At 50.3% G+C, this 15,167-nt stretch overlaps 2 protein-coding genes across 6 annotated transcripts in view; one reads left to right on the top strand and one right to left on the bottom strand.

Annotated features, from left to right (window-relative positions):
• The window catches only part of kcnh7a (potassium channel, voltage gated eag related subfamily H, member 7a), a 39,183-nt gene extending 32,736 nt beyond the window's left edge, over positions 1-6,447 (top strand). For 4 of the 5 annotated variants that reach the window (XM_035526772.2, XM_035526774.2, XM_081710302.1 and 1 more), the window contains 6 exons: positions 1,258-1,463; positions 1,717-1,810; positions 2,089-2,313; positions 3,117-3,261; positions 3,344-3,500; positions 3,667-6,447. In XM_035526772.2, coding sequence (XP_035382665.1) covers positions 1,258-1,463; positions 1,717-1,810; positions 2,089-2,313; positions 3,117-3,261; positions 3,344-3,500; positions 3,667-3,951 — 1,112 coding nt within the window. In that variant the 3' untranslated portion in view covers positions 3,952-6,447. The remainder of the gene's footprint in view (positions 1-1,257; positions 1,464-1,716; positions 1,811-2,088; positions 2,314-3,116; positions 3,262-3,343; positions 3,501-3,666) is intronic. The other variant, XM_081710301.1, reaches the window with a different exon arrangement.
• A 116-nt stretch (positions 6,448-6,563) lies between these two features.
• LOC145656937 (dynein axonemal heavy chain 11-like) overlaps positions 6,564-15,167 on the bottom strand; it is a 15,335-nt gene continuing 6,731 nt past the window's right edge. Inside the window, exons 12-31 of the mRNA XM_081710299.1 lie at positions 14,903-15,076; positions 14,538-14,773; positions 13,146-13,268; positions 12,713-12,917; positions 12,423-12,587; positions 11,978-12,118; positions 11,628-11,798; positions 10,817-10,939; positions 10,533-10,726; positions 10,230-10,378; positions 9,686-9,813; positions 9,280-9,507; positions 8,976-9,167; positions 8,768-8,887; positions 8,403-8,645; positions 7,864-8,046; positions 7,444-7,559; positions 7,169-7,281; positions 6,934-7,074; positions 6,564-6,818 (exon numbers count right to left, since the gene is read on the bottom strand). Coding sequence (XP_081566425.1) covers positions 6,571-6,818; positions 6,934-7,074; positions 7,169-7,281; positions 7,444-7,559; positions 7,864-8,046; positions 8,403-8,645; positions 8,768-8,887; positions 8,976-9,167; positions 9,280-9,507; positions 9,686-9,813; positions 10,230-10,378; positions 10,533-10,726; positions 10,817-10,939; positions 11,628-11,798; positions 11,978-12,118; positions 12,423-12,587; positions 12,713-12,917; positions 13,146-13,268; positions 14,538-14,773; positions 14,903-15,076 — 3,393 coding nt within the window. The 3' untranslated portion in view covers positions 6,564-6,570. The remainder of the gene's footprint in view (positions 6,819-6,933; positions 7,075-7,168; positions 7,282-7,443; positions 7,560-7,863; positions 8,047-8,402; positions 8,646-8,767; positions 8,888-8,975; positions 9,168-9,279; positions 9,508-9,685; positions 9,814-10,229; positions 10,379-10,532; positions 10,727-10,816; positions 10,940-11,627; positions 11,799-11,977; positions 12,119-12,422; positions 12,588-12,712; positions 12,918-13,145; positions 13,269-14,537; positions 14,774-14,902; positions 15,077-15,167) is intronic.

Genomic DNA, 15,167 nt, shown 5'->3' on the forward strand with positions numbered 1-15,167 from the left:
TGGGGTGGGGGGGGGTGTTAACGCGTCTCCTGTGTGCCACTCACCATCCATCAGCCCCTCGACACCATTTAATGGAGTGAAATGCGGAGAGGACCCATCGTAGCGCGGCCTTGCTCATGTCCGGACACGCAGGGGCTCGTAACAGCAGTGCGCTTCGTGTCAAACGTGACGCTTAACGCAGCAGGCACAGGACAAATATAGGACAAGGCTGAGCGCCAGTCAGCCGTGTCTCCATTCTGCCCACAGCTGTCCCGGTGGCCTGTTCTCCACGCCATGGGCGCCATGGCCTGGGGGGGATGGGGGGATTCCGTGCGAGGGATCGCCACCTGTCTGCGCCGCACTCAGTTCTGCAGACGTTACTGACTGCAGCTGGGTTAAGCTTTGGATGTTGGATCTAGTTCTGATTTTACATCGATCGAGAATCGGGTATTAATTACATTAAAAAACAAACGAACGGTTTTTGGGTCTTAAAAATGTTTTCACTGGTTTAATTGGAGGGAGTGTTTTCTTTGGGCTTCTGCACCGTCAGATCAAAGCCGTGCACTAGGCTCAGATTCAGACTTTCTCAATTGTGTTATTTGCAGCCATATTTGTCTTGCTCATATTTTCATATATTGTCACAGACACACACACACACACACACAGGTTTGGCAGAGTAAGCCAAATTAAACGGCCCATTTTTCATTCTCCGGGCAAGCCAGGAGCGACATAATAAGGTCAGAGATAGAAATGGGGGACATTGTCACACACAAACACACACACACACGTGCACGCAGGCACACAAACAACTCAGCAAAAATTACTCTGCAAACTTCGACTTGCTGAGGGAAGCACTTCTGGCAAACATGCGCTCACGGGTTTCCAGGTTCTCAGCAGAATTGTATTCGGAGGCATCGCAGACGCATCCATCACGACATGGTAGCGCCCCCCCTGAGGATTACTCCCAACCTCACAATAGCACCTGCCAGAGCGAACTCACCCCAGCAGACTCAAACCCCGTCCAGAAATGGAGCTCTTCTCGCTGGTCATCGATTACCGATGGCAACCAGCCCTATGACCCCGGCCATGACCAGACAGCTGCAACCCTAAGTCTCTCAGAGACAGCCGGCAGCCACTCCAGATGACCCTTGTGTAGGCCACGTGACCCTGGCAATGTATAAGGTCATGGAGCCTCGGGCTGTTTGTCAGAGACCTCGCCGTGCTTGGCCAGAATTAGCTGCCGTGTGGCTAAATCCTCCCCACCCCACGGTGTCACAGGCAAGAACGACATTTTCGGCGAGATGATCCACCTGTACGCCAAGCCAGGCAAGGCATGCGCTGACGTGCGGGCCCTCAGCTACTGTGACCTCCACACCATCGACAGGGAGGACCTCCTGGAGGTGCTTGAGATGTACCCAGAGTTCGCCGACTACTTCTGGACCAACCTGGAGCTCACCTTCAACCTGCGTGACGAGCACGTCAAGGTAGGGCCAGCCCCTTACCCTAAGGCCCCCCGCCGACACACATCGGCCGTCCCTGCCTGAACGCATAGGTTATTAGAGTTACCTTGAAGCTTCCTTTTCAAACAGATACCAATGCAGCAGTAAAACCGATGTCATTCTGTTGTTTTGACCTTTGTGTACAGTTCACCTCCCTTAAACTCCATGGGTCATTTTCCCTTGAAGAGCAAACTACACATATAGAAGTTAAAGAACTACGTGATTGTTTCCTAACCAGTTTAGCGCTGCTCGACAGAGGCACCTGTACACAGACGTGAGCGATTCAGACCAGGCGGAGATTAGAGGCTGCCTCAAGAGGACCGTCCCTGCAGGTGAGCAGGTCCGCCGCACAGAGTCATTTCCACCTCCTCCTCCATGCTGCCCCTCTTCTCCTCTGTTCTTCTCTCTGGCGGCTCCGTTCCGGCCGGTTGCCATGGTTGCTGCCGGTGGCAGCTGTGTGCTCGCAGCTCCGTGGCAGGTGGTGGGAGTGTGAAAGAATGCGTTACGCTTTGGGAACCTGTAGGGGGAGCTCCGCCCCCCCCCGTTAGTTAACCCTGGCTGATTCATCTCCGTTCCTGTGTGCGAACTTACCCTCTCTGTCCTCAATCAGGGACTCCAAACCAGCAGAGAGAGCGGGAGAAAGCGAAGAGCCGGGGCAGGGGAACGGAGGCTGACGTGCTCCAGCGGGGCCATGCCGAGGAGGGGAGGGCAGGTGAGGATGAGGGGGATGAAGACCGCGAGGAGGAGAGGAAGACGGGCTTGGAGCACTCCCTGCCTCTCACGATGAAGGCCACGCCTGCCTCGCATGCTAAAGACAGCACGGCGTTTTACAACGGTAGCGAAACGCACACACGCACACTCATTTTCTTACTCACTGAGAGAATGAATGAGAAGAGGGACATGAAACTGCCTGTCCTGTCATACATGAGCGTTACGATGTGTTTATGAAGGCCTGTCGAGTGTCGAGTAAGCAGGTTACGCTTCAGCACGAGTCCGTGTGTCCGTCCGCGGCTCCTGGAGAAGGGAACGCTGTTATCATCACTCAGGGCTGTCTGTGTGAACGACTGCAGGGCTTTCCATGCCATTACACTCCGCAGCGGGAAATGCTCGTGTGCTCTCACACTCGCTTTCTCCACATATTGCCTCTTGAAATGGAGCGCTGTGCTATAGGGACACTCTATTAAATTGGAGGTAATAAGGCATCTTGTGAGGCAGGAATGGGTGTGTTTTAGCCCCCCACCACACACACACACACACACACACACAAACACACACATTCATGTGGCTAATAATACATTAGTAACTTTCCAGGATATACTGCAGCTGTTGAGAAAAATTATTGTGTGTGTGTGTGTGTGTGTGTGTGTGTGTGTGTGTGTGAGTGTGAGAGAGAGAGAGAGAGAGAGAGAGAGAGAGAGAGAGAGAGAGATAGAGAGAAAGAGAGAGAGAGATACGGAATATTGGTCTTAATGATGCTTTGTATGACAGGGTGTAAAATTATACAGGAAATTGTATTCAGTTTTGTGTTAGTGTGTGTGTTTAAATTCAGTGTGTGTTTATGCCTCTGTACTGTATGTTCTGCTTGCGTTGTGTTTATGCGGCTGCAATTAATAGCACTGGGTCTGTGTGTGTCCTCAGATATATGTGCTGAAGAATGGCATTGTGGGAACATTGATGACTCAGCACAGTCTCAGGACAGGGAGGGCAGAGTGGATTGCGAAAGCGACATCATGTTTGGTGAAATGGAGCAGAGGCTGGACTTACTGCAGGAACATCTGAACAGGTGACGCACCACCCTCGTGAGTGTCGCCCCCTGGTGGTGATGCACTGGAATAACCGTGGGGTTCCTCTCTGGCTGCGTTTAGGCTGGAGGCTCAGATGACCTCTGATATCCAGACAATCCTGCAGCTCTTGCAGAGACAGAGAGCGCCGGGACCACCAGCATACAGCACCGTCGCCTCCAGCCCTGAATACGACCCCCAAACCCCCAGAGCACAGGCTGCTACTCCCATACAGACACAGGTGTTATCTCGCCACGCCCCTCAACACACACACACACACACATACACACACACTGACATGCACCCACGTATTTAGGACACAACTTAACTTCAGTCTGAACTCTTAGCATCCCTCTACAGAGCCTGCAGAATTATGGAGCTAAAAATGCTTCTATTAACATCCACAGAGTCCTGATTTAGAACAGCCTGGTGACACATCCAAAGATTCTGCACGCGCCGCTCTCATGGAGACGACCTCTGATGTAAGCACGATGACCCCGTTGGCAAGGGACCTGGCGTGGGAGGTGGAACTGGGACTGAGGCAGAGGGACACGAAGCCCCCGGATTCGCCCTCTCGGAGGGCCCTCCAGCTGTCAGTCAAGCAGGTGTCCCTCCCAGACTCGTCACCTAGCAACGGCAGAACACTGGCACTCCACAGACCCTCCTCTGATCCCGGACTTCCGAGGAAGTAGCATTAGGTCAAAGGCTGCGATTATGATGCACTATAACAAGAATTAATATATCGGCTAGAAGGTACGACCATCTTGGTGATGGGTACTTATGACAAGTTATACTGCATTATAAACGTGTCTGGAAACAGGAGGCTATCCTGGGATCATTCTCCTATCCTACGGAATACCGGACTGCAGATCAAGCTAGACTCAGGGCAGACAGAAGGAATGAACAAATCAGAAACGCTGTTTGCAAAGTACGAAATGCTATCTTCCTAACTTTTCAGTCTCCTAATCCAGCGGGCGGATAAAAGGATGCCGAATGTATTTCTCCAGCGTGACTCTGAAAGATTCTTAACCGTGTGCGCTTCCCCGATGGAAGACGTCCGCAGAGCAAGCACGCTGGACATGCAACCGTAGCAACAGGAGAGCTGCATGCTGGGAAGAATGTGTCGGTTTTGTTTGTTTTGGTTTTCCTTTGCATGTTTGCTACAAAAAGACTCTCACGCTGCTGCTCCCATGACTCTGGCATGTGTTTTTTCTCAAATATCACTTTTAATGGAAAAAAAGAGAGAATCTATTTCTATATTATTCTCCTGGTTTTCGGGAGCAAGTTTTACTTGAAGCGATTGGTCTGGCAGGACTGCGCGAGCATGTTGGTTCTCCCTCCGCAACACTGTACCTATCGCTCTGTTTGCCACCATGGCAACATCGTGCCTCAGTATTGCATCTAGTGGGACTCTGCCAGCGCATGTTAGCGTGTGTGGTTGTGTTTTACGTCCCAGTTACGCTCATTTACTATTATCTTCTTTCATTCCTTACATTCGTTTGACACCTTTGCCTTCTGGGACTGGGCCTGTCCACTCGCCCGTTCATTTCCCAGAGTCCTTTGCATGCATTTCACTTTAACTCACATAAAGAATTGTTATTTCGTTTTTTGTTTTTATCAGAACCAAACGTGTCATTCTGACCTAAAGCGCCACGTGCAAAACATCCATTTTATCTGAGGAATTATATCTAGACGATCGTAGATAATTCGCTACAAGCGAACATGTTCGTTGGGGAGTGTTGGGGGATTCCAGTTGGTGACCAGTGATCATCTGTGCACTGCGATGGTGCGGAGACAAGCAACACCCCACTTGCACTTCCATCCGTCAAACCAATGGACCAACCCCAGAGGGCAGCACTGCCTCTCAGACTTTAGACGGAGCCAATCAGAACGCACCGCACTTCATATATCATCATGGAACGGCCAGAGCGACGGCTGCCCCGCGTGTGACAGCGATGGCGTTAACCTCGCCACACACGTCTATAGCCGCTGAAATCCGCCTTGCTTATCAATTTATTGTAGATTAATCTGCCGTAGGAGTCAGAGTTGGTACGGTACTTTATTTAATACCAGTAAGCACAACTGCATGTTTAAACCAAAGTTGGTCTCTTTAGTTGTATAACATAATCTCTTCAGTCCCCAAACAAAGGATGCGTTTGCCGCCTTACTGACAAAGTCTTCCGGGGGTCTTCAGTATAATCTAATATGCACGTTTAAACATTCTTAGAGGGACAACCTATTATAGAACAGTCTGGTTTAGAAATCAGAAGCTTCTTCTTATTATAGGGCGAGATAGTGTAGAATAGTGTTGCTACCAGAAGATCTCCTATATCCAGGACTGCTTTTTGCAAGGAAACGTCCAGGAACCATTACAGAACTTGAGAGATATTTTTTTCCCCCCTCCAATCTCAATTAAAAAAAAAAAAAAAAAAAAAAAAAGTAAAATTCATGCAGGTCAAAATTCATGCAGGTCTCCTAAAACAATTAGGAGAAAGAGAAAAACAAAACAGGAAACGAAAACTCCAAACCTGTTAGAGGTGGGATCAGGTGGTGTCCTGGTTGGTGTCCCGGTCCCGGCAGCGTGACGTAGCTGCTGTGGACACCGATGACCCCTCCACCCTTCGCCTCCTCATGGCTGTTGCAGGTGTTGATAATATTCTGCTGTCATGCAGATTTAAACTGGGTTCGGCACACGTCACCTCCTCGTCGGCGGTGGCGAAGTCCCTGCCTGTTTGAGTCTGACGGCTGAGAGCCATGTGTTTAAACACCTCCAAGCATAACCTCTGATCTATTGTCAGCTTTGGCTTGTTCATGGGTGTGCAGAGCGTACAGAAAACCTGATCCCAGGTCAGATCACTGAGGAGTTTAATATATGTGACCTCAGAACTGAATGCGATACTATACAATTTGCAACCTTTTGCACAAGCACTGCAAACCTTTCTGTACAGTGACACTTTTCAAATCTATTGCTGTTCACAAGAGAATTGTTTTTAAAGCATTTTTTTAAATGTTTGCAACTGTATTTTATACAATGCAACACAGTACATCAGATAGGAATGTTTCCTTTTCTTGGATATAAACCGTATATTGGTATGTATTATACATTATGCTGTATATTGTGAATAGTAACAGAGTTGATGAGAACACACAGTTATGTAAATTAATAAATAACAGAATGCTTAAGTAAATATGTTGAGCATGAGTGGTGTAATATTTTCAGGGTCATTAATAGAGACACTCCTGTCATCCTTCTGTTTTCTTCTTTTGTAATAACACACACACACACACGAACACACACACACACACACCCCTCACACACTCAGCAGCAGGGCAACTCCAGCAAGCACCCACTTGGCTGGCCTCTCCCTGGTTTTGAGGTTGAACGTCCAGACGTGCGTGTTGGCCCGCAACTTGGTCTTGTACACGGGACACTCGTAAACATTGCGCGTCACCTGCCGGTCACCGGGCACCGCCCGCACCGCAATGACCGGCATTCTGGGAGTCAGCTCCTTCAGACGCGCCTCCGTGATTGTGCCGTTCTGGATATCCCAGCGTGCACCTGGGGTGGGGCGGAGGAACATTTATCTTATGCACCAAGAGACAACAGCTCGATTCTTTCTGTCCCGCTTGGATTCAGCTTAAATGTGTGCCGGTGATTGGTCAGTTCTGCACACCTTCCATGTAGAGACCATGGACGTAAGCTCCCTCTCTGGCTGGCTGGTTCAACTCCTCCTTGAATTTCTTCATCACGTCCACCGTGAGAGTCATCTTATCCAGGGGCCACTCGTTCTTTCGTGCCAGGCTTTGCATCACAGCTACAGCACACAGGAATCATACTTTTGTGTGTGTGCGTGCGTGTGTGTGTGTGTGTGTGTGTGTGTGTGTGTGTGTTTGTGTGTGTGTGTGTACCGGTAAGAAAAGACTGTGGGTTGAAGAGTCCAGCCAGCCAGATCACACCAGGCAGAGAGAGGTCCTGTGTCCAGCTGTCCAGCTCTCTGCAACGCAGCAACACGTCACTGTACCTGCACGCCAGCACACACACACACACACACACACACACACACACACACACACACACACCTGGAAATATCAGCACATAGCAGGGATGATCATAGAGGTTGTTCACATGCTTGTTTGTATGCTGTTCATGCGAGTGGGTAGAGAGGTGTGTGCATGTGTGTTACCACATAGCCAGGCTGTATGTGGAGGGGTATGCCAGCCTAGTCCAGGTGTCAGGGACATTATCAAAGAACAGAGCTGTCTGGATCCGTTCCATCTCTGCAGATATAGCGAGCTCTCCCTACCAGAGACACACACACACATACACACACACACACACATATATGCTTACACAGATGTCTTGTCACAGTCGCACACAAAACAAAGCACATTCATTCTATCCACATTGAAAGTAAATGAAACAAACACGTGCAAAGACAGACAGACACACACACACACACACACACACACACACACACACACACATGCTTACACAAATGTCCTGTCAAAGTCGTACACAAGTGTAAAGCACATTCATTCTCTCCACACTGACAGTAATTGAAACCAACATGTGCAAGGAAACACACACACACACACACACACACCTTCAATCCTAGATCCAGCTCTTTAAGCGAGCGCCTCATTTCATTGAGGAGCAGGTTCATGCGCTCACACTCCTGGAAGCACACCAGCACGTACGGGGTGCGCTCCACCGTTTTGGACGTGATGTCCGACATGTTGTACTCCTCCGGAAGCTTCTCCAGGATGTCATCCAAGACGGTCTTCACCTGACCGACGGAGGTACACCACAAATCATAATCACACACTCCGGCTAACGTCTGCATTTGTCACACACACCGTCCCATACCAACACTGCAGACGCGACAGCGTACCAGGGACAAACTCCTCTGATGCTTATCACACTTATCAACGATTCATTCATTGAATGATTGTAATCAATAATCTTGTCCATTAATGTGTCAGACCACAGTACTATACACATTACTGTGAAGTTGGAGCACAACAGCTTTACAACCCAGTAGGACTTGCTGTCCGGTATAACCAGAGCGGACAGCTCAACCACTGATTGACTCGCAGCCAATGGCAGACAAGAAGCTACAAGTTCCATCCCCTCAGAGCACACCTTCTCCTCGGTGCTCTGGGGCGCTCCCTCGCCCATGGACGAGTCTGTGGTCTGCAGCTCCAGTAGCGTGTGGAACAGGTTGTCGGAGGTCACCGTCAGGAACTCGATCTCAGCGTTGGGGTGCAGGCCGTAATGCACGGGGCTCTCGTGGGGAAGCACCTGGTCGATGTAGGCGTGGTAACCCTGGTAGTCCAAGTTGGTGGGGACCACGAAGCCAGGAGCCAAAGACAACTTCCTGTCAAACTGTGGGGATATGGTGGGTGAGGGTGGGAAAGAAAGCACCACATTTGTATGTCTTTGTGAGAGTGTGTGTGTGTGTGTGTGTGTGTGTGTGTGTGTGTGTGTGTGTGTGTGTGTGTGTGTACCTGGTTGGGCTGCATATACTCCTCCAGGTATGTGGTGCACAGTCTTCTGTCCCAGTCATCTGTGATGTGTCCTCCATACATGATCTCACCAAACAGATACCGCAGATCCTCCCACGGCACCTAACACAACACATTCCAGACACACACACACATATGAAAGTTCAGTAGCGCACGGCAACAGCTCACACACACACACAGGCACACACACCTGTGAGTTGGCCTCCAGGTAGTTGTAGAGCACGCTGACAGAGATGGTGAGGTCGCCTGTGTTGAAGGGGTACTTTCGGTTCCAACCTTGTGGTCCAAACTTCCTCCGCTCAGCCACACATGCGTGGAAATAACACAGCGAAAACAGGATGGTCTTAAACTCCTGCTCTCGGGAGCACTGATCCAGAATGTCCTGCGCACACACACACACACACACACACACACACACACACACCCCATTAACAGACACAATGTCAAATAAAGACACGGAGTCACTTGTGTGTCTCTGAGTCCTTCTGTCTCACTTGGTCAAAGTTGTCCAGCGCTGCGTGGAGGTTTGCTAGCATGCCAGTTGGGGGCTCGTTGGTGATCTTGATGGAATTTTCCAGAATGCCCTGTGGAATGATGTGCTCCTGAGGGGTGGGTGCAGGCTCCGCACTCATAAACACTCGGTAGTCATGGTGACTGTTCTCACAGCAACGTTCCAGAAGCTTCTCCAGGGTACCCAGCCACTTGGCAACCAGGTGGATGTTCTGGAGGAGGCAAAGGACCCGCGCACGCACGCACGCACGCACGCACGCACGCACGCACGCACGCACGCACGCACGCACGCACGCACGCACGCACGCACGCACGCACGCACGCACGCGCGTTATACCCAGCTTCACGCGTGTGACGCACGGCACATTGCTGCACAAAGGCACCGCCAACCTGTAGAATGACCCAGTGACCCTCTCTGGCACCCTTCTGCATGGCCAGCTCTGCCACAAACTCCTGTCCTTGGCCCAGGGAGACGTTATGGAGTTTCCCCAAGTCTATAGTGAAGCCCAACTTTTTACCTACACACACACACAAAGAGCATGGGAACAAAAAATTGCAGATGACATGGGCGAAAGACTAAACTTGTCTATCATCTCTGACTGACATTAAATAAAAATTAAATAAAATGGTTTGAAAACAAGTGGAGAGGACAGAAGAGGAGGAGAGGAGAGGAGAGGAGAGGAGAGGAGGGGAGAGGAGAGGAGAAGAGAGGAGGGGAGGGGAGAGGAGAAGAGAGGAGAGCAGAGGAGAGGAGAGGAGGAGAGAGGAGAGGAGAAGAGAGGAGAGGAGAAGAGAGGAGATGAGAAGAGAGGAGAGGAGAGGAGGAGAGAGGAGGGGAGGGGAGAGGAGAGGAGAGGAGAAGAGAGGAGATGAGAAGAGAGGAGAAGAGAGGAGGAGAGAGGAGGGGAGAGGAGGGGAGGGGGGGTAGATTTACCAAGTGACTCCACGTCTTTGAGTGGGTCAACACCTGGTGAGAGAATGAAAAAGACCGGGGAGGCAGGGCCACTCTCTTTAAACGACCTCGCAAACTCCACCTTCCTTCCCTCTGTATACTGCACTCCAAGCTTCTCCTCCACAAACTTCCTGTACACACACACACACACACACACACACACACACGTCCTGTAACATTTTCCTGTTGAGAGAACAGAGGCATACAATTCCCACACCTGCACCCACACACACCCACACCCACACACACACACACACCCGCACCCGCCCCCGCCCCCACACCCACCGGACGGCGTAGGTCATGCGGTCCGGTCGGAGCGCGCGCAGGAGGATGAGTTTCTGCAGGGAGCTTTTACTGTGCCAGTCCAGGGGGAGCTTCTCTATCTCAGGACACTCAGACTCCACCAGCTTCCTCCAGCGCTTGGGTGATCCCTCGATGTCACGCTCCAGACCCCGGAACTCGTCCAGGAAGCTCATCGTCTACGGAGACACACACTCACAGGCAGCACACACACCTTCCCCAGGCAGTGTGTGTGTGTGTGTATGTGTGTGTGTGTGTGTGTGTAATACCTTAATGGCACTCCATGCAGAATTGGGGAGAAAGTCAACAGGGCTGACGTAACTGTGGTCAATGTTGAAGCGCAAGAGGAAATCCAACTCTCTCACTTCAATCTCCTTATTCATCAGTAACAGCTGAAACACATACACACACACACACACACACACACACACACACATATACACACACACACACACACACACACCATTGTCCAGACTGAAACCTTGCAGACAAATAAATGTGAAAAGTGAGCATGAAACAACCAATAACTGTGAGTGTGAAAAGGCTGTGTGTGTTCCAGTGAGCTGGTGTAAAGCCTGCCGTCTGTCAGGGAGAGAAGAACCACCACATCTGTCTGAAACCCCATAGCTGCTCCAGAAATACCCTTGGCACTCTGCCCACACCCTTCCAGCAGGCTGGTATGCTGCCATCTTTCTGCCCTTCCTGAAATCCTGTTGTGGAGGTCTGACAACATGGCACAGCTGTGATTTGAACCTGAATCCCTGCAGTAGTGAGCAGTGGTTCTGCAGTGCAGAGCAGTGGACTGAAGGGGGCGCCACATAAAGTTGGAACATCCCTGGTGTTTAACGAGGCTTCAGTTCAGACCTGAAGGAACCTCTCAAATAAGCTTTGAGCTTTTGTGTGTGTGTGTGTGTGTGTGTGTGTGTGTGTGTCTGTGCGTGTGTGTCACCTGAAAGGTGAGCTATGCTGTCTGACTGAGAGTTTGTGTGTGTGTCAGTGTGGGTGTGCTAGGAACGTGAATATGAGCTGAGCTGTCCTGTAAAGGTGAGTTTACTCTGTGTGTGTGTGTGTGTGTGTTACCTGAAATGCAAGCTGAGCTGTGAAAGTAAGTTTGTCTCTCTCAAAGAGGCCTCTGTTAATAAAGTTGAAGGTGGAGAAGGTGATGGAGTCGATGAGTGTGTTCACTCGGCTCTTGACATCTACACACACCTCTGCACTCTGCACCGCTTTACGGAAAACCACGTTAAACGCCTGCAGGAAAGCACCAGAATGCACACACACGCAATACACACATTTTTACGGTACTGTAAAAAGATAAGCTACACTCCTTAATTGAAAGATACACCCTCCACACACACACACACACACACACACACACACACACACACACACACACACACACACACACACACACACACGCACACACAGACCTTCAAGGAGAACTGATACATGGGGTTGATCTTGTTGAGGTCATTGATGATGAAGTATAGGAGTGACGCCCTCACTGCTACAGGCCGATAGTGCTCACGTGCCTCGTTTATCTTCACCTCATTGACCTTCGCCTCCAACACCTGCGTGCAGACACACACACACGCACGCACGCACGCACACGCACACAACGGAGAGCCATCAAGCACTGCTTGCGCAGCAGAGAGTTAAAGAGAGAACACTCTTGTAGCAGACTGCGACATAAACTGTACAAGCAGTTCCAGATAGCAGGAACAAGGGTGAACCAAGGCTGGAGGTGCAGCTGCACACGAGACACTGCTGCCCCCTGCTGGCAGCGGAACCTCACAGCAAGCCATCGCTTCATGACCACCGCGTGCTAAGCCGGCTGAACTCGATTACGCAAGGCGATCGGTTGCTGGCCGGCACCTTCATCTCGATCTCGGCGGCCGTGTGCTTGGTGGTCTCCAGGTTCTCCACAAGCAGGTTGTCCCCCAGGAAGTTGCTCTCAGCGGCGGAGAGACGCGTCAGCAGGTTGTCTTCCAGGTGCTTCAGCTCGATCTTAAACATGTTCTGCTGCTTAGTTAATTCTGACTAGAAACACACACACACACACACACACGATTAGAATTAGAATTGTCCCGGAATTGACTGCAATGTTCTAGTACCTTTTCTAGCACCATGAAAATACACACACACACACACACACACACACACACCTTGAGAAACTCGAGGTCAGGCCTCTCCAGGTTGACCACCTCTGCCAGCAGCTGGTCCTCCAGGCCATCCCTGGTGACAGTGAAGTTGATGAGGGTAGTCTGAGCCTGGATCTCCGGCTTGTAGTGCGGGTTGGCCAGCTTAGTGTGCAGGATGAGCCGGAAGGCCGGATGCAACACACACTCCTTATCCCCGACCTTCACACACCTGAACAGTGTGAAGTGAAATGTGTGTGTGCGCGTGTGTATGCGCTTAATAGCATTCAGTAAAGTGCTGTGGTATTGGGCGATGTGTAATGTTGCCTTGTGCTGTGTGTGAATGTGTGACTGAATTCTGTGACTGAATTGCTGTGTGTTTATGTATGCATGCGTGCGCGTGTGTGTGTGAGTGTGTGTGTGTGTGTGTGTGTGTGTGTGTGTGTGTGTAATCCCTAACCTGCCCTTTTTAATGGTGTGGCGACCCAGCAGTGGATTGATTACTGGATCAATAGTCTCTTCCAGGTTCTCAATCAATACGAGTTCTCCAGTTACTACTGCCTGCTCAATCACATCGACATATCTTCATATGCACACACATGCACACACACACACGCACACATACACAATACATCCATGCACAGGCAGACACACATATAAACTTTGTATGTAAAAACCTGCTTTTCACCAATCAGCCACAACATTAAAACCAGTGACAGATGAAGGGAATAACACTGAGTTTCTCGTTACAGTGGCACTTGTCGAGGGCTGGGATATGTTAGGCAGCAAGAGCACAAACAGTTCTGGAAGTTGATGTGTTGGAAGCCGGGAAAATGGACAAGTGTAAAGATCTGACAGGGACCAAACTGTGATGGCCAGACGACTGGGTCAGAGCATCTCCAAAACTCCAGGTCTGATGAGGTGTTCCCAGTATGCAGTGGTTAGTACTTAGCAAAAGTAGCCCAAAGATGAACAACCAGTGAATTATTGACAGGGTCATAGGTCAAGGCTCACTGATATGTGTGGGGAGCGAGGGTTGTACTACTGTAGCACAAATGGCTGAAAAGGTTTGTGCTGACTATGACAGAAAGTGTCAGAACACGACGAGCATCATGGCGAGCTGTGTATGGAGCTGTGAAGCAGCAGACCAATCACAGTGTCCCTGCTGAGCGCTGTCCACCGCTAAAAATGCCTACCACGAGAACATGACCTTTGGAACTGGACCACAGAGCAATGGATGAAGGTGGCCTGGTCATGTTTTCTTTTAAGCCGCGTGGACGGCTGGGTGTGGACGCGCATCACTTACCTGAGGAAGAGATGGTACCAGGATGCACTATGGGAAAACTGTGGAGGCAGTGTTATGCTCTGAGAAACCTGGCATTCATGGAGACGTTACTTGGACATGCACCACCTACGTAAACACTGTTGCAGGCCAAGTGCCCCCTTCCATGGTAACGTTCTTCCCTGACGGCAGTAGCCTCTTTCAGCAGGTGAATACGCCCCTGCCTCACTGCCACACATGATTCAGGAATGGTTTGGGGAACATAGAGTTCAAGGTGTTAACTTGGCCTCCAAATTCCCCGGATCTCCATCCGATCGCGTTTCCGCAGGATGTGCTGGAATAATGAGTCTGATTTGCGGGGGCCCCAGTTACAGGACTCAAAGGGTCTGTGCTAACGCCTTGGTGCCAGACACCACAGAATACTTTCAGAGGGGGTCACACACAAGATTAGTCAGGTGGTTTTAATGTTTTGGCTGGTTGGTATATACACAATTAAACATCCAAAACTCCTTCACACTGAAGATATTTATTCTATTACAAAGATGAAAGACACTGGCCAAGCCCACTCACCCCTTCTGCCCAAGGTTGACTACTCGCAGGCTGTTGCTGTAGCGACTCTTGAGCCATTTGATGCCCTGTAGCTGAGGGTCAATGAGAAGGGGCCATCGCTCACAGTTGAGGAATATGGTGGCATTTTGGGTGGACATCTCATCGCCTGGCAAACCCTCATTATTCCATGTAGCGATCATAGCATCGTCTGTTAACATGGAGACGGGATCGAGCCCGTTGGTCATCGGAATAGGGACCTGGAAGAGAGAAATACGGACGGATAATGAGACGGGTAGACACGGAATCGTTAGATCAATAAGGATATCCATAGATAAATACACGATCAATCACTGTTGTGACTGAGCATGTGCGAAACACACACTCACCTTCTGCGTGTGTAGGAAAGGCAGCCAGAGGTTGTAGAGGAGCTCATGTCTGTATCTCCTGGAGAAGGAGGCAGCGTAGGAGATGAAGGCAGATGTGAGGAGAACATCACCGCAGAGAGTGGACTCCTGCTCCCGGAACTGAGCTACCGAGTGAGTCCAGCGCACGTTCTCCGACTGTAACACACACACACACACACACATGAGTGTGAACGCACACACATATAAGCATGAACGTTCACACCCACACACACCCACACACCCACAC

The sequence above is a fragment of the Electrophorus electricus genome, chromosome 3 (assembly GCF_041902795.1).
Source record: "Electrophorus electricus isolate QZ-2024a chromosome 3, ASM4190279v1, whole genome shotgun sequence".
Taxonomy (NCBI): domain Eukaryota; kingdom Metazoa; phylum Chordata; class Actinopteri; order Gymnotiformes; family Gymnotidae; genus Electrophorus; species Electrophorus electricus.